The sequence below is a fragment of the Urocampus carinirostris genome, chromosome 13, assembly GCF_059441175.1.
Source record: "Urocampus carinirostris isolate Australia breed hairy pipefish chromosome 13, RoL_Ucar_1.0, whole genome shotgun sequence".
Taxonomy (NCBI): Eukaryota; Metazoa; Chordata; class Actinopteri; order Syngnathiformes; family Syngnathidae; genus Urocampus; species Urocampus carinirostris.
The window spans coordinates 8,162,077-8,181,582 of NC_142361.1; the positions used below are offsets into that span (position 1 = coordinate 8,162,077).

The following is a 19,506-nucleotide window of genomic DNA, read 5'->3' on the forward strand; positions in this document are numbered from 1 at the left end:
GTCGAGTGGTTATGATTCGGGGATCTCGCCGCCGCAAATGCGGGTTTAATTTCCATAGCATACAATGCTTTACTAGCAATGGTTTTCGATTGATCAATCGATGCACAAATATGGTAATAAACAGTACCATAAACCGAAAAATAAATAAATACTGTATACATTTCCAATTTTATCCACTAGTGGGGTTTGGGGTTTTTAAGGGTTATTGTTCTATCTTCGTTATTCATTATCCATTATCCGTTATTGGTCAGTTCATAATACGCCACAAAGCCTAGGAGCCGGGACACTTACTCTCAGCCAAAAGGCCAAGCTAAGGTCCTAGCCCTAAAGCCTTGCTGCGATCATTACGAATGCACCGTTCCCGGAGGTACTGCAATACCGGGCCGATGCGTGGAGTGGACAGAGCAAGCTCCTATTCCATCTCCGGATTGCAAAAATCAATGGTATACAATCAAAACACCACAACCGGAAATGTGGCGTATTTTACACTATATTAGGTGCACCAGGATATAAAGCGCCCTTCACATTATTGGGCAATTTAGGGGTTTTAGGTGCGCCTTATAGTCCAGAGTATTAGTATGTTGGTGGTGACTTGGCAAGGTCTGATTACAAGTATGATCGTTATGGTTTTAAAAATTACATTTAAGCTGCTAAAATTCCCCAGGTTTTAAAAAATGAATACATACAGAGGAACAAAATTAACATACCAGTTATTCACAGGGCAGACATGCTGGCTGTACACGGCCATGGCATACCTGGAAGACCAATAATAATTAACAAAAAGAAAACAGTTACAATTCACTTATTTTCTTGCTAGTTGTCTATGGATTTGGCTTTACCTTAGAAACATACTTGTTCATATGTCAAATCCAGGCTGTGTAACGTTTGTGGCTATGCTCCAAAACTATTCTTCTCGTCCCATCTCTTGAAATCTTTTCCAACTTTACAACTACAGTAAGTTTGTGAATTCCCATTCAGTTAAACGGTTATAAATTACTTCCCGCGTTGTATCCCTCCCCCAAAAGAAAAACGCTTGATTAAACCCTCATCTTGGGTCTTTTATTATTAAGGCAACCGTAACAATGGCATGTCTCGTTATGAAAATAACATTTGACACCCGTGCTCACTGCATAGGAAACCTGCCATATCTTATCACTTCACCCCTAACTCAATTAAGCTACAGACAGATATGAATAGTGCGACTGGCTGGCAACCAGTCCAGAGTGTCGCCTGCCCACTGCTCAATGTCAGCTTGGATGTGCAACCACCTGTGCCCGTGTGGAAAAGCGTTCGGAAATGTATTGAGCTGATCTAAATAGTTTCTATGAGTCAGTCTTGAGTAAATCTATCTTCCTTAAATAGTTGTATTGACTTTCAAGTCCGTGGCCAGGAGATAATAATTTGCAAGCTGCATAACACAATCATAGTCAAATTGATTTACAATCTGTAATTCCCCATTCTCTTTATAGATGTACAAGGAGAGATTTGAATGAGATTGAATAAAATAAGACCAAACACACAAGTGGCCTTCTGCTTTGCTTCACTACACAACACAGTATCTGCTTTCAGCCAGTAAATGTCTCTTTATTCATGGTTACACAGATCAAAACCTCGTTTACTGCAAAGTACGGAAATCAAAGACACAGACGTTCTGTTGTGATTTTAGAGAGGGGCTCAAAAAGACTTTAAGTGCCAATTAAGAATGTTTCCGGGGCCAAAAACATCCTCACCATAAAACATTTTCTGACATACCCACCTGCTCCACACCGGTGAACAACTACACTCAGCCTGGCTGGATTGATTGTATTGTCACACCCTGTCAGAATACAGCTTAAGAGTGTGATATACAGTATAAGTTCAATACAAGGAAAATAAAAATGAAAATACCATACTAGGGGTGAAATATGATTTTAGAGTGGTACATTAAAAAGTGAGGTTAACCATTACAATGGCTAAAAAAATTTGCTCGTTCTTTCACTTCTTTGTGCAGAAAAAAATCTTGATCAAAAGAAGGATTAAATCTGTATGTAAAACAAAAGCAATACAAGATTGAACATTAAAAAAATATACAATAGAATAACAGCAGCTTCTTTTTAACAAAAGCCATAAATGTAACTAAAAATTTACTTCTGACGATTTTTTGGCGCTGAATAAGTCATATTTATTTGTATAGCTCTTAATAAGCAAGAGTCTCGGGTCCACACGGGCCCATTATGGTGGTTAAGAAGTGTGTATTCATTCAAAAAAATGAAGGCCACGACGTTTGGTTAAATAATTACCTAATTTAATGTGTTGGCTCAACAGAAGACCCATAACGATCTTTAGAATGAAGAGTGTTACAGATTAGAGAAAACTAAAACCTGCAGGTCTCAGGCCCTTTGGGACCAGGATTGGATAACCACTATCCAGATTAATCTTACCTATAGTACATCATATTATGATACATATAAAAACAAAAATAGTATGGCTCACATTTCACTAAAAATCTCTTAATGTATAAAAAGAGGAGTCGACTTTTGCTTCAGCTGATTAAAAAACTTGCATAAAAAGGTTAACTATCTTTAGCTTTTACCTGTGATGAGGTGAATAGTCATATGTTAAACTATTTGGATATGTTTCAGTCAAGAACGAAGCAAAATTCAATAAACACTAATAAAGATAGAAATATTGACGATTTTTGGGTTATGTAGATGTGCACACAAGTACAATTATACTCTTGGTAGTTTGACTAAGAGGGTAGTTTTAGTCCTTCATTATTTGAATTACACATTTATGTAAACCCAGTTGACTAGTCCAACTCTTGATGCACATTCTTCAGCTTTTGGTAGATGTGGTTTCAAAATATCAATGTAGAGCTATTTATCCATATGAATGAATATGGTTGCACGTACTACAAACGCAAGCAATGTACAGAAGCCATATTAGGACTAATCTTGCATTGTTACAGGAAGTATTGGAGAGAGAGTGAATGAGATGTAGCGCACAAAGCAATGGAAGTTGTGAAAATTGATGCAGAAAATTTAAGTTAATCTTCATATTTTAGGTGGGTGCAGTTTTTTCAGAAGGAATATGCTCCTGTTTTAGTAGGGGATGTGGGAAGGGAGTGCAACTCAAATCCGACAACATAGATGTAACGATTAAAGTCAAATATTTTCAATAAACAGAAGTGGCATTGTGATTGGTTTCACTCTGAATATTGTTTACCTTTGAGCTTGTATTTAATTCTGCTTTTTTGGGGTGACAAAAGTTAGTTCCTATTGTAATGAACTGCCAATGTTTCGATTTCTCTTTTGGAACTTGTATACATGTACATTTGGACTTTACTATGTATCAGAGCTGTTTAACGTAAACGAATCAGTAAGCATATTTTTGTGTCATATCACATTGTTTGGAATTGAATCAAAGCATATTGTGATAAAATTGAATAATGCCTTGTGTATTGAGGTGCATATCATATTGCCAGGTTTACAAAAATACCCAAATAATACTTGCTACTACATTTTCTGTTTATTTTCATTCTGTACAGCAGAAATGCATGAGACACCATATTGAGTATAACGCACACTCATTTATAAAACATTTTTAAATTTAAAAAAATCGGTATACATTTTTTTTGCAATTTTTCTCAGCTCAAACCAAGCGTGGAATATGTGCAGGCATGATTAAAGTCATGTATTGATAACGCAAAATATGAACACCATACCGAAATATAATTTACAATGTATTTATTCAATGTTCTTTAAAGTAGGATTCATCATCAGGTACACCAAAGAGGTGTTCCCTCATCATGCTTTTTTTGCGTTCATTTCTTTTTTTCACTTACTGTGCGGAGTTTGTATGTTCTCCCTGTGCTTGCATGGTTTCCCCCAGGCACTCCAGTTTCCTCCCACATTCCAAAGACATGCATTTCAGGTGGATTGGCCAGTCCAAATTGGCCCTAGGTGATGAGCGAGCGAGTTGTCTGTCCCTGTGTGCCCTGCGATTGGCTGGCAACCAGTTCAGGGTGTCCCCTGCCCACTGCCCGATGATTGCTGGGATGGGCTCCAGCACCCCCGCGACCCTACTGAGGATAAGCGGTGCAGCTTATGAGATGAGATGAGATTGTATTAAAAATTTCACATACAAGTATCACAAGTGTATAAGTCGCACCCTCGGCCAAACTAAGAAAAAAACTGACTTATAGTCAGGAAAAAAATGGTACGTGAACCCACAGGCCTCAGCCAAGTTAGTCTCTTCCTCCTCCACATCATGCCGTCTTAGATTGCTAATAAGGATGCGTGTTTGGCAAAGACGTTGGAGACGTAACATTTGCCTCACGTTACTGTGAACACCATTATGTCAAAGTGATATTAGCCACATAGTCGACAAGTATGTTTTTAAAGAGCTCTCGCAGAGGTAATCAACAGGTGAGCATGAAACACAGCCTCGAGGCAGCAGGCAAGCGAAACTCGTAAGATTTTAAATGCCTCCTTTAATCCTGACAGCATCTTGAGAATAACAAAGGAGGATAATATTACCAAACATGTTGGCTTGGTAAAGGATTCTCTTTCAAGGCAGCTAAAGAATAAAGAATGGTATAAATTATTTCACTGGTTTGCTATTCATACTAACATAGCGCTCAAACAAAATAAAATGTGTTCAAAAGCTGAACAGTACACCGCAGCTACACAACAGCCATAAATTTCAACTGTGCACAGAGGTTGAATGGAGCATGTTTTTTTTAATTTACAAATGGAACATTTAAGAGGTTATTTTGAGAGAAAAAAAATCAGCTGCAGTCAACAGTTGCACAAGTCTGTGCAAAAAAATGGGAGAACCACAGGAAAGGGTGTGATGCATGGACTATGAATTCTCTTTCCATCTATTTTTAGACCAAACATTGCAACTTTCTATTACTTGCGTATATAAGTTGAAACTTGCAGGCCAGCCTGGAACACGACATATTTTCAGGCCCTATGGCTACTTGCCTTTGTTTTTTCTAGACTTAATTAAAAACAAGTTCTCTCTTGATAAATGGGAAATAAATATCCATCCATTATCTGCATCGCTTATCCTCAGTAGGGCCGCGGGGGTTTTGGAGCCCATCCCAGTTATCCTCGGGCAGTGGGCAGGGGACACACTGAACTGGTTGCCAGCGGGTCGCAGAGCACACAGGGACAGACAACTCACTCGCTCATTCACACCTAGGGACAATTTGGACCAGCCAATTCACCTGACATGCATGTTTTTGGAATTTGGGAGGAAACAGGAGTGCCCGGAGGAAACCCATGCAAGCACGGGGAGAACATGCAAATTCCACACAGGAAGGTTCGATTTCATGACCTCAGAACTGTGCCACACGCGCTAACCACTGCTTCATCGATCCGCCCGGAACTTAATATATATAAACAAACCGTATCTTTTCACACTACAGGGTGCACCGGAATATAAGGCGTAACCTTTAAAAAAATAGTCTTTTGTCATATATCTCTCATATTTAAGGCGCAAAGAACAATAAGGCCTATGCACTTAAAAACACAAAAAGAGCTACGATATTTATTAGTGAGTAACCATTGTGTGTTTTTTACACTTACGGTCTATATTGGTGCAATGATGAGTCTCAAGTGTCGATGAAATAAATCGCAAATCCTTGTATGCAAAAAGTATCAAACCCGGCCCGTGATGGTGAGAGCACCGAAACGTCATTACTAAACCACTAGTGATAAAAATGACATATGAAAAGGCATATGATTTGTCTCATAATAATTACTAAGTAAGTTTTAATTACGGTGCCTTAAACTAATGTTAAGAGAATGAAGAAAACAGAAAGTCGTCCTGAAAGCTATAAATAAACGCGAAAAATCATGATCAGGGAAACCTTAATCACTGGTAGTCCAGTGGTTAGGTTTCGGCCCTCTCACCACTGTGACCCAAGTTTAATTTCCGTTGCATACAATGTTGTGCAAATTTGGTCTGCGATGTTTATCGATTGATCAATCATTGCATAAATACGGTAGTATACAGTTATGATGTACTAACGCACATGAATAAATACTTTATGCAGTCCACTCTTATCCACCAGTATTTTATTTTATGTAATGGGGCCCGGGTTGAGAGCCGCACTTTCAAATTTCTGGCTAATTTGTGCTTTAGATCAAGGGATAGTGTAATAATAGTCTGTTGACTGTAATAGTCTGTGCAGCCGTTTAAGACTTCTTGTGAATAAGGACTATACAGTACAATTAAGATGACTTGACTTGTGTTTAGCTGCGCCTGATAGTCCGTTGAATATGGTATACAATTACAAATTAGGGGAATGAGGTGCGTATGGGGAATGAGGCACTTTTACATTAACATTGTTTAAAAGGAGCCCGTATAGGACATAAAAACTCAACACATTAAAAGGCCAGGTTGACAATACTGTACCAAGATAAATCAATGAGTCAAAACGAACCAATCACAGTCACACATTAACACAAAGCATGCCACTATTTAATTTCAGAATCCACCAACCAACTCAAAAGCTAACACACACCAACATAAGTATGCAAGAATAAGCCTAAATCCAGATCGGACTTTTGTTTAACGTGTCTTCCAAAACGCACATGGTCAAAAGGCCGCCAGTTCATGCTTTTCATTACACGAGTGTACTATTTACTTTAGTCCCATCCTGTCGACTGCAGTAAAAAACAAGTTATGCGACAGGTCACGCATTGCCCTCTTCTGAGAGGGGAGAAAGGACCCTCGACTGCTCCTCTAGACAAGGCGCCATTGTCAACGCGACAGGAAGGAACCTGGGTACTTTGGAGGACATGTGCACGTGTATAAATACAGTAAGAATTTTCCCATAAGTGACGTATTCTATCATTTGTTTTCATAAGGTTGCCCAGAATACACAGTGTGCCATGAAAGTTCACTAATAGCATCACAGATAGTAGTCTAAAAATTGTGCCATGATATATTTTTACAGAGAATTTATAGATATTAATACCTTAAGATATTAAGTACAAACATTTTACACTAATGCAAATAATAATACCAACAATGTGTTGTTTGTTTTTCAAAAGCAAATATACCGTATTAATTCATGTATAACCCACACTTGTGTATCACGTACACTCCTACTTTTTGAAAAGAAATCTGTATAAAATTTGTGTTTCACATTTTCTCAGCTCAAACTTTGGAGTTCAATGCAGCGGAAATCAAACCCCATTTTGGCGTGAGCACGGAGAACTGACCACTGAACCACTAGTGGTATAGAGGACCTTTGAAAAAACACTAGATTTTATCTCAAGATCACATTATTTTTAGTCCGGGTACCAGAGATGAATGATAATTTTGTTGTGTGTTTAACATGTAAGTAATATCCATCCATCCTCAGTAGGGTCACGGAGGGTGCTGGAGCCCATCCCAGCTAATGAAAACAAATTATATTTTAGGCATTGTAAAATACAAATTTATTCTAATTGTAATATGTGAAATACACCAAAAAAATAACATCAGTCTCTGGTACCGTGACTACAGGTACTGTGATAATAAGAAACAGAATGCCTTTTTATATGTCATCCATAACATGTGACAATGATTTTTTTTTTAATCAAAGCATTGTAAAAGAGAAATTTATAGTAATTTTAGCATGTGAAATACACAATAAAATTAAAATCAGTCTCTGGTATCGTGCCTAAAGGTAGTGTAATGATGAGAACCCTAATGCATTTTTATTTGTCATACATATCACTTGTAACCCAATAGTTAGAGTTTGGCACTTCCTTACTGTTGCAAACCGGGTTCGAGACCCTTAAAAACAAACATTTTGTGATAATATGGTAAAAACTTCATGTATAGCGCGCACCCAAACTTTGAGTGATTTTTTTTAGGTTCCAAAATGGAAAAAAAGGTGACACTGAATTTCTTTTAGCGTACAAATCTAATTACTTAATACAATTAAATACAAAAAAACCGCATGTCTAAATAAAACTAAAATACAATGTTTGATGTTACGTTAAATGAACCCAGCTTAAAATATAGAGATAAATTTGTTGTTGATCAACTGGACCTAAATTTTCGCTGTTGTCCTTTATGCTAAAGTTCTCCACTGTTTAAGACTGCAAGATTTGCATGGATAGCTATCAGGGATTCATATAATTTTAGGTAATTCGTTATACGAGATAATTCAATGTGCTTTGAATAGTGTAACGTTCGGTAGAATAACTTCTATTGTAAATTGCCTTTAAATTGAATCATGCTGTTTTCTCAATAGCATCCTTGTGTTGGACAGGACTATATTGGATCGCTGCTGATTGTCTCCGGCTCTTGCTCTGCCAACCAATCAGATACTTCTATGGGCGAGACAGTGCTGGAGTTGTGCTTCACAACAAACAGACACAAACTCAGCTTTAGGAAGAGACAAAACGACACAGGTTTCAACTGGTTGCTTATTAGCTCTCAAATTATAAGGACAGTTCTGTAATATTTGACCACTAGATGTCACTGTACCGTGCAGTGCACCAAAACAAGTGCTAGGAAGCACAAGGAAGAATACAAATTATGCAGTCTAAAAGTGACCAAACTGCAACATGTTTCTTTGCACTTTTGACAAGACAGAATAAAAAAAATATCTATGATAAAAATAGTGTCACTGACCAAAACGAACACAGGACTCAATTGCATGCGTTTCTCAGATTTTATTGAAAGAGAGTGAGAGTAAGGTTTGCTTAATCGCATGATCCGAAGACTGGCAGAGAGCGGGAACGAGCAAGACGGTTGTGACACTTCCGTGTCGGAAGAAGACAGGCGGGAATGGCAAGTCTTTTGACCAGGGCTGGAGATAAGAGGCGATGTAAAGTTTGTAATAGTGGTCGTAGGCAGGCGGCAGGCAAAACAGACGTAGTCGGGTTCGGAAACAGGTCGAAAAATGGGAATCAGGCAGGAAACAGGTTTTAACAGGGACGGAGTCGGACGGGAACGCTCACTGAGTGAAACACAACAGCTCGCAACGATCTGACGAAGTTTTAACTGAAGTCGGGGGCTTAAGAAGGGTGTGGCCACCAATCAGCTTGTCCGGGCTGTTGGCGCCAATCAAGCTGCCACAGGTGTTCCAAATAGGGCAATTATGACAAATAGAGTCAAACAAAAAGAGAGAAGAAAGAATAAAATAAAATAAATGGTTAAAAAAGCTGGGGAATATAAAGAAAACAGCAAAACATTAGGAGAAAAAGGAAAAGGAAAGAGGGGAAAAACAACAAATAAAAAGAATAAAGAAAATGAAAGAGGCAAAAAAAGATTAAAAAAAAGCATGAGTAGAAAAATGAAAAAAAGCTTTGGAGAGTAACCGTAGCAGCAAGATGTCGGACAATCATGCCATCCCCCTCTTGGTGAAACCCATGTTGTGTAAAATGAATACACATTTCTCCTCCAATGAAGAGTTTTAAAAATGCACACTTATATGATAGTTCATGTATTTTTGCTTTTTATTCAAATCAATCCTTTTTTATAATGAATTATGGGTTACTAGTAGGCACTTTAATAATACACACTGTGCCTTTAGGAAATAAGGCTAATACAGTACATTTTCCCCATTCATTTACAGTGTCAGGAAGAATAATAATGGGCTTTTCCACTAGAAGAGAAATACATAACCTGGAAAATAAATCAAACATGTTTTTAATGCAAAATGTGTGTGCTTTGGCTGAATGAAAGTGACGAAACACTGGTCAAAGAAACATTAGAACCAATGTCATGGACAGGATTATAAAACCGACATCATCTTTGCTATGCTGTTCCTGTACTAACTTGACTGCATACATTAAGTTGCACTTTCCATACACAACTGTGAATATTTGGATCAGGGCCATCTTTTGCTCCCCCTTTCCACCCCTTCTTTGGTTTGCATTCCTTCGGTAATAATGCATATTACCAAAGCTGACGCTCTGGAAATAGACAGGAGAAGCTTACTCTATAGATAGGGCATGAAGTGAGATGAAACTTTAACTTCTTAAATGTTCTAGTATTTCTTCCTGAAGAGCTAATCCACACACAATTGCCATGACTCCCTGGAATTCAGGGTAAACATGCAGCATTGCTTTTAGAGGCAGAAGCAATCACTAGTTTTGTACCTATCCCAGCATTTGCCAACCTTCTTTGCAATTTGGAGCTGTGTCATATAAAGCAATTATGTTAATAATGAATTAATCATACGAGGGGAAACTGCAGTAAATTTTATTTTTGTAGTAACTGAAAAGTTTGTGCCTTGCTTCTAATCAACAATATAACTTACATCTTGGGGTATAAGGAAACAATAACATAAAATTCTTAGTAAATAATTGCAGTAAATGCTACTTGTATTCACATGATGGGATGTTGGTGGGTGTGGCAGGGTGAATTTTACACTACATGAGATCTCAGTAAACTCTCCTTTTACTTTACGAGACCACAATTGTGTGCGTAGAAGCTTTGCTCATTCCTAATACGTCCTTTCAAAACACACTCTTAATATAATAATAATAATAATAATAATAATTTCCTTGTATTGTCATTCTGTGTAACAATGTACACAGAACGAAATGTTGATTGCACCTTACCCGTTGTAGCGAGCCGATGCAGCCGCAGCCAACAGAGGGCGCCGCCGACCACTTTTTAAGTCTTAGGAATGACTCGGCCGGGGCGCGAACCACCGACCTCCCAGTCTCAAAGCGGGCGCCTTACCATCTAGGCTACTGAGCTGGTATAAAGCGGAGGACTTTTGTAGGCGTAAATAAGACATTTGTGTATATTTAATAGAGGTCGAACGATTATCGGGCGGGCCGATTATAGGCCGATTAAGCCAATATTAAGCACAACACCAAGAAACAGCTGAAGTGAGGCTTTTTTTTCCCTCTCGTGCCCTCTGTCTTTGACACCACCCATCCCACTCCTTCTGATTGGATAAGCAACTGGGGGCGGAGCCTCTGAAGCAGGAAGTCCCCACGATGCACTGTCCTCAGTCAGACTGAAGCAGACGTAATGGCTTTCGCAAATATTTTTCATATCTGCGAATACTTTTCACATTTGCAATTAGCTTTTTTTTTCTCTCCACCCCTTTTTTTGACGACCCTTGACTGAAATGTCGAGTAAATGTCATCAATGTGCAGCAATGCCTACACAGAAGCAGCCAACACCGTTGTTCCGCCTAATTACGACTCCCCCTTCACGTGAACGCAAACTCAAATGTTCCTATGCTTCTCAGCCCTGCGCTTCCGATACATCTGTATAATGTTTTCATTAGGAAATATTGATTGGCGTGATTAAAACAAAAAAAGTGATCGTAGTCTATATCAGTGTTTTCAAACCTTTTTTGAGCCAGGGCACGTTTTTTTACATTGGAAAAGTTTTGCGGCACACCACTAACCAAAAGTGTTGTAAAATTACACTAAACAGTGTGTTTAATTACAATATAATTTATAATACCCCCAGTTTTTACAGCACAGACACTTGACAATGACATAATATTTGCAGAAAATGATTCATGAATGTTTTATAAAATTTTAAATTTTAAAAAGTGACATTGGATAATTTCTCACGGCACACCTGACGATCTCTCTCGCCACATTAGTGTGCCGCGGCACAGTGGTTGAAAGTCACTGGTCTATATAATGAGTTTATTAAGACATTCACACAAACGTCACTAACACTGGAGGCGACCAAATGTAGATGAACCCTATAATATTCACGACCAGGGGCAATTTTAGGTTCAGAGCTTTGGGGGTGCTAAGCAGCCAGACTGTCTTATCGCTCTCCCTTTCCACCAACAACCACATACAAACATATTTTAGCCATTAAACATAATCTTTCAGCCCTTTTTAATAAGTATCAAATAATAAAATTATACATAAAAAAATCAACCTCCGTGTTCTCGAACACAAGCTGTTTTATTACCAAGAAGGTAAGAATTCAGTATAATAAAAATCTGTATCAATTAATAATTTTAGTGAGTGGTTTATAGATAATCCATCAAACTTTTATGACGATTTGGTCGATTGATGAGGAGACATTACATAATTATCAGAATACATCTTAACGCGGTGCTAGAAATGAACTGAAACGTTTCAAGGCAGTGGAATGTTCCCGACTTTGCATTGTTCACTTTTCTGGGGGAAATTTTGATCTACCATTTTCATCACGTTTAACACATTTCACCCAGTCCTTTATTAAGGCAAAGAGTTTTAAGAATGCAAAAAACTTGTGGGTGCGTTGGTTGAATTTAGGGGTGCTTGAGCGACCCAAAAACGGGCTGGTTACGTCCATGTTCACGACTAGTACAAGTACACGTTATTATTTTATTATTTGATATTCCTTAATATTCAACATCCAATGTATGGTTAACGTTCATTCTTTTGTATTCAATAGTAAGAAACGTCAGGGCTCTCATGACTTAGTTAGCAACTAGCAATGATTTTCCATTACTACCTTTGACTGCTGTATGAAATTTCTGCAGACTACAAAACCAGGGTAAGGCAGGCACAACAGGGCACATATTGATGTTTGCACAATGCAGATAGCTGCTTGAGCCAAGAGACAGTTAATACTCATGTGTCTTTTTTTGCACATCAATTCAATTTTCCAACTTAATGCCCGTGTATTCATTTGCAAGCCTCATTTGGAAAAATAGAAGAATAACTATTAAAAACATGCTACTTCTGAGGTAAAAGGCTTACTAGTTAACATCTGCATTGTACTAGTTATTAAATAAAAAAAATATTTTCAACCATGAGGTCAATTAGTTAAATATAATCTAAATACTAATATGTAGCTATTCCGAGATGATAAAAGGGGACGTATAGTAAGAGGAAAAATACTACTGAACTTGATTGACAGTCAACCACCGGGGCTTAATCGCTTTAAGAGTGAATGCTATGCATTACCTCTTACTGTATGCACGGGCCATAAACCTAACAGGGAAAATTGAGTACCAATATGAGGTATCAGCATCATGCCAGTACGAACCTTTCTGATGGAACATTTTCTAGTATTCAGCGAATTCTAGTGGTGAAAAAAATAACTTTTTTTTTTTTTTAAAAGAACATGTATACGTATGTGTATATATATTATAAAAATTATAAACAAAAATTCATGGTTGCAATACATAATACAGTGACAACTAATGGTCTCATATTACGGTGACCCTTTAAGGAAGGGGTCGGGAACCTTTTGACCCGAGGAGGCATAATAGCAAAACATTTTGATTTTTTTTTTTTTTCCGAGAGAGAGCCAGACCATATATTTTAAGACAAAATTCAACAAAACCGCTAAACACTCTCTCCATTCAAAAGCATATTATTCCGCACATTCTATTTCACCGTGTGACATTGGATAATTTGATAAAATGTACGAGATTATAATAATTATGCCAAAGTCTGTGTTTGATATAAAGAAATATACCACTTCAGCGACCTATCAACAATGTTTTGCGATTTTAGTCTGCGATATTTTTCGACTGATCAATTGCACAAATATGGTAATATACCACTGTAAAACTCTGTGTATAAGGCGCAACCCTAATTTTTAATTAAAAATCAGTATACAATTGAGTTTCACAGCTCAAACCAAACATTATGTTCAGCTATGATTAAAATAATCCATTGACAACAAAAACTATGAACACAATATTAAAATAGTTTTTACAATGTATGTATTGAATGTCCTTCAAAGTATGATTCATAATCAGATACAACAAACAGTGAGTAAAAGTAGTGTGAGGATGGGGAAAAAAAATCAAATGTCTTATTCTATTTCATCTACTTATTATTGTTTTATTTAAAAATGTTATCATTAGGCCGACCGCGAGAAAATTGCCATTAAACCGGTGGGTAGTACAGAAAAGTTTGGGAACCGCTGAAATAGAGTACTGTATTTAAAAGTTGTATAAAAGTAAAAAAACATCAACATGAGTTTTAACTTCACGGATTTTGCCTATCACGGGTTCTTTCTGGAACCAAATACCTGTGGCAAACGAGGCTTCAATGTTTTTGTGATCTTTATTTTATAAGATTACCTGAACCCCGAGTGTCAGTAAAGAGGATACAATTCATTTACTTCAAACCACGGACATAGAAAAATATTTTCACTGATTTTGCAGTTAGTAAATATGAGAGGGGGAAATAAAGAAAATACTGTACTTACACAACCCAGATCCCAGTAATGGTCAGTGCTGGGAGGCTAACAGGCAGAATCACCCACAGAGACATAGCAGACACCTCGAACCCTCTTTCCTCTTTTTCCTCTTCGACCATCCGAGCAAAATGTGCTCAAGTAGTTCTAACATTTAAATGTGTGTGGCTGACATCTGCACAGACGTCAAATTGGTCATTTGAACAAGTCCAGGAGGCGAAAAGGAGGAGGTTTGCTTCAGCTTCTGAAAAGAAAGGAGGGAAAGGACGCCGTGTTTACTTTTGGTCATTTTTTTCTGCTTTTTGACGGAGGTGCATGTGTTTAAATGATTCTTTATAAGCGGGTTTTGTAATCACCCTCATGGAATAAAGCCACATATGAATTAAACATTATCGATGAAGAGAAATATGCAACGCGGCGTCTCGTGACACAAGCTAGCAACAAATACCGGTGCGCATCAATAGCAATCTTCAAGTCTTTACTCACCTTGTTCGGACGTTACGTTTTCCAGAAAGTGTCGTTTTGTTTTTCCTCCGCCGCAAGTCTTCTTGTTTAACTTTTGCATTCATCGGCGTACCTTCTTCAGGTAGCCGAAAGTCAACATAAAGAAGAGCGTAACCTGTTGTATTGCGGTTTTCTCGTGAGAAAAAATACGCTAGAACGATTTTGTGATAGCGGGGAGAAAAAAACAAAGGGGTGCTCGTTTGCTTGCAAGGTCTAGCCCGATAGCCGCCACGAGACGCTCGAGGAATCCAGCTGTTTGACTCCGCCCCTGAAACCTGTGCTGGCGGTGTGTGCACAGGAGTAGCGCGCGGAGGCGCTGTTGAGCCAAAGCAAACATTTTTCATGAATAAATATCTCGAGGCACACCGCCTGTCGAAAGTGTTTCAAAATGAATTCCAGGCACCAGTTTCATGTTTTTTCAAAGCTTGAATTAAAAAGAGTTTAAAATGTGTAAACGTTTTCTTATCGTTTGTGCTCACCGTGGCTCAGGAGGCAATACAGTACAGGTTATTCATTATAGTTAATAATTTTGCTGTAATCTGGGATTTTACTGCCGTATTTTCCTGACTATAAAGTGCACCTAAAAAAAGCCAAGTTGATCAGAAATGCACCTTAAATACCGGAAAATAAGGTGGATCCAATTGGAAATGTAAAGTTAAAACTAAATTATACCGCGAACACCCACGTTTCTGACTTTGAAAAATGTATAGAGTGGTATTTGAGTCCCCTACTGTGGCCAACAATTGTTTGTCGCTAGAAGGGGAAAAAACACAATTTCAAACAAGAAAACAATTGTGTACCTTTCTGAGTAGTTAAACACCTCGCTACAAAATTGTTTATGTTTTTAAAAGACCAAGTCAAGTCATGTGTATTTGAATAGCCCCTAATACCAAAGCGTCTCAAAGGGCTGCACAGATCAATGACTATTGCAAACTACATACTATTATGTCACCATTCACTCATCTTAAACCTACATGAGGGCAAACAATACATATATTATCAACATAAAATATAGGTTATTCATATGCTGTAGAATAGAAGTGTGTTTTAAGCTTAGATTTAAACATTTCAGCTGAGGTTGCAGATTGAATCTCAGGGGGAAGAGCATTCCACAGCACCGAGGCCCGGATGGAGAATGCTCTCGAACCTGCCGATCTCTTCTTGGCTCTTGGGATCACTAGTAGACCAGCGTTTTCAGAGCAAAGGCTCCGGACCAGTGTTCCCTCTAAACTGCGCGCGTGTGCAATTGCGAACTGCTCACATATTCTCAGCGCACAAGAAAATCTAGCCAGCGCACAAAAATGATGGCTCAAAATTACTAATTAAGAAGCGACTTAAGTCAAAGTTACATTGCATTTAGGTAAAAATACACGGGTTCCCCTGACGTTGTGTCCTAAATGCGGTATTTTAAAGTCAATGTCGAACGAAGTTGAAAAGTAAAGTCAGTAGTTTGTCGAGAAGCGGCTTTTTCGGCTCGGCTCACTAAAGGGAACCGGCTCTTTCGGGTCCTAAACGGCTCTTCAGGTTGTTTTTGCTTCTTTAATCCCAACATGACCAAATATTATGTAAACAGAACATACAAACCCCGCACAGGAAGTCCGGTAGCTGGATTTGAACCCACACAGGAGGTTCCCAAGACCTTAGAACTGTGCCGCACACACGCTAACCACTGCGCCGCCGTGCTGCCACCGACTACATAAGCCCCCCAAAATGCTAATATTATGCGACAAAATATGTCAGGAAATAAAAAGAAATGGATATCTTGTGAAAGAATTGTAAGAACAAACGACGTTTGTAGGCCGTACAACCTTTGCAATAGTACATGAGTCATTTCATTCAAAAGAGAAAAAATATTTTGCATTGCAGGAAACTTGATGTCAAGTTTTGGACATGTTTGATACTTAATCCCACACTTGGGATTATGGTTGCTCACTGTTGTTTCAAGCATTGCTCACCGACTTTGTGTGAACGCTCAGACCCGTGGAAAATTAGAGGGGTCATTGCTCCGGGCCGGAACATAGGGGGAAATTAAATCTGAAAGATATGAGGGAGCAAGTCCATGCATGATTTTGTATAATACCAACAGAACCTTAAAATCACATTTTAAGCTAACAGGGAGCCAATGCAGGTTAGCTAAAATCGGGGTAATGTGATCAAACGTTCTTGTCTTGGTTAAAAGCCTCGAATCAGCATTTTGTACCAGCTGAAGGCTCTTGATTTTGGACTTCGGGAGACCGGAGAGTAGTGCATTACAATAATTGAGAAGGGAAGTAACAAACGCGTGAATTATAATCTCCGCATCTGACTGAGACACCATAGGACGAATTTTAGCAATGTTAGGAAGATGGAAGAAAGCCGTTCTAGTAATATTCTTCACGTGTGTTTGAAGGGACAGATCGGGGTCAAATATGACACCTAAATTTTTGACTGAGTCACTCTAGGTGATATTATATTTTTCAATGTTCAGAGCAGTTTTTGAGAACAAGTCACTGCATTTAGATGGACCAATAACTAACATTTCGGTCTTTACAGAGTTAAGGCGCAAGAAGTTGAGTGACATAGATTCTATTATCACAGTGAGGCAGGCCTCCAAATTTCCACAGTTTAGTGTGGCAGATTCCTCCATTGGAAGATCTAGTTAAGTGTCATATGCGTAGCAATGGAAACTGATATTATACTTGTGAATAATATCACAAAATGGAAGCATGTAAGTGCTGAAAAGAAGGGGGCCAAGTACTGAACCCTGCGGAACACCACAGGTAACACTAAAGGGCTCAGATGTCATTTCACCATATTTAACACAGTGCGTCCTATCTGAGAGGTAGGATCTGAACCATAAGAGGACGGTTCCTGAGAGACCAATCCGTTTTTCCAACCGTTCTAGTAAGATATTATGGTCCACAGTGTCAAAGGCAGCACTAAGGTCCAGCAGCAGCAAGATACTATTATTATACTGTTATTCTCATATTTCACAAAGTAAACGTTTGTGAATGAATTATAAAAAATAATACACTGGAGTTACTTATCGGAAAGAACAAGAGATTTTAAGGTGGAGTTTGGGCTGGCTGGATGAGAAAAATGATTTTAACATGTATCTTTCATATGCATATCTAACCTTACTCATGCATTCATTCTCTAGTGAGCTATTTCGCCACGTTCAGTGCAACAGATGAGGTGAGTTTTACAATCTGGGAGGATTCCCCTGCTCCCAAATTTGAAGTTGGTTTGGCTCACTACCACTCTTCTTTGATTTAGCAGTGAAATAAACACAATACAGCACTAATTATACCCGTTAGGCACGATGGAGAGTAGAAAGATGTTAGGTGGAGCCAAAAAGCCAGGAAAAGAAATGCGTTTAAAGAAGGACTGTTATGATTTATTTCTCATCTTGCACTTTTTTCCTCTCATCTGTATGTACCCGATTGTGTGTTGTGCTACGTGTTTGCAGAATTTAGCAGTTAACTGCCTTTACAGACTCCTCTCACTCAAATAAGCTTTTAGCGATGAGAATTCAGTTTCTTTTTGAAGAAGAGCTTCTTCAGGTTGTTTTTATTGCTTTTATCCATATATCAAACATTATGCACAAAATTACTTTTGGGACAAATAAAGCTAAAAAGGAAAAATAAACAAGACTAAATAGGGAAACAACATGAGGTTAGGAGGCTAAAAGAATCAAAAGAATAAAGAGAAGAGAAAGAAAAAGAGGGGGAAAATTATAGGAAAAATTAAAGAAAAAAGCTTGGGAAAAAGATACAAAGTGGACAAAAGAAAAGGAAAAAATAAATGAAAAAGATGAAAATAGCAGGTCCTATCACTATATAACCTCCTCACAGATGCCTACCACGTCATTGGCCTGGCATCTACGGTCCCGTTGACCCTTTTGTGTAATTAGGTTGCATGTAAGCGGAGCTTCTTTGCTTTAAAATGTGTGAAAACTAAGCCGGTAAGCTGAAGAAGCCGGTTCTCTAAAAAGTCGGAATTCCCATCTCTACAACAGACCATTCAAGTTAAATTTAATTTATAAAACTCACTTAATATTGTTTACTACTGATTATTTTATTACATTGTTTACCGTGTCTCTTTGTTGCACTTCAAGTGTAGAATAAATCTGTAACTGGTGAGGTGCAATAAATATTACCAGGTTCCATAACCAACTACCGGTCTGTTTTTCTCTATTCAAATGACTCAAAAACTACTCATAACATTTCAAATTATTTGACACGTAACTTTTTTTTAAAGTGACCAAAATAGTCACTTTCCCTGGTAACTAGTATCTATCTATCTATCTATCTATCTATCTATCTATGTACCCTGGTCATATCCCTCAAGAGGGGTGACCGACAGCAAGACAAACGCATACAAAAACAAAGAAAATAAAAAAGGGAAAAAGTAGCAAAAAACACACACACAATTTTTTGGACCATGGCCAACCCAAATGCCCAAACACCCAAACAGGTTAAGCACCTCGGCACCCAAGTTTGTCATGCTTTCGTCCCTCCAGATGAAACGGGACACGAGAAAGCGGCCATGTCACTCGGGTCAGGGTGACAAAACACACTCTTCTGTTCAACAGCAGGGCCCGACAGCTTTCACTGGTTTACCCCTGCCGCATCATACGGGTGCCATGCCCATCCCTTAGAACACGTCTAAACATCCCACTATCCTTTTACAACACTTCTCCACTCATTCCTAGTAACTATACCTTATTACATTTTTTAAAGTAACGTGCCCAACACTGTTTATGACCACGAGCAGTATAAATTTTAATTTGATTCTAAAAGTAAGTTATCATGGGAAAATTGTCAAATTCACAAAACTGCAAAACTGAAGTTAACATAAAAAGTGGAACTAATTTTCTTAAAAAATGAGAGGTATTGG

At 38.2% G+C, this 19,506-nt stretch overlaps 1 protein-coding gene and 1 pseudogene across 2 annotated transcripts in view; both read right to left on the minus strand.

Annotated features, from left to right (window-relative positions):
* Positions 1-14,868, minus strand: part of LOC148353650 (transmembrane protein 150A) — a 45,232-nt gene extending 30,364 nt beyond the window's left edge. Inside the window, exons 1-3 of one of the 2 annotated variants that reach the window (XM_088351584.1) lie at positions 14,611-14,868; positions 14,137-14,365; positions 708-755 (exon numbers count right to left, since the gene is read on the minus strand). In XM_088351584.1, the coding sequence (XP_088207710.1) occupies positions 708-755; positions 14,137-14,246 (158 nt within the window). In that variant the 5' untranslated portion in view covers positions 14,247-14,365; positions 14,611-14,868. Of the gene's footprint in view, positions 1-707; positions 756-14,136; positions 14,369-14,610 lie in introns of both variants that reach the window. The other variant, XM_088351583.1, reaches the window with a different exon arrangement.
* LOC148353651 (U2 spliceosomal RNA) lies at positions 346-511 on the minus strand (annotated as a pseudogene).
* Positions 14,869-19,506: the final 4,638 nt, after the last annotated feature.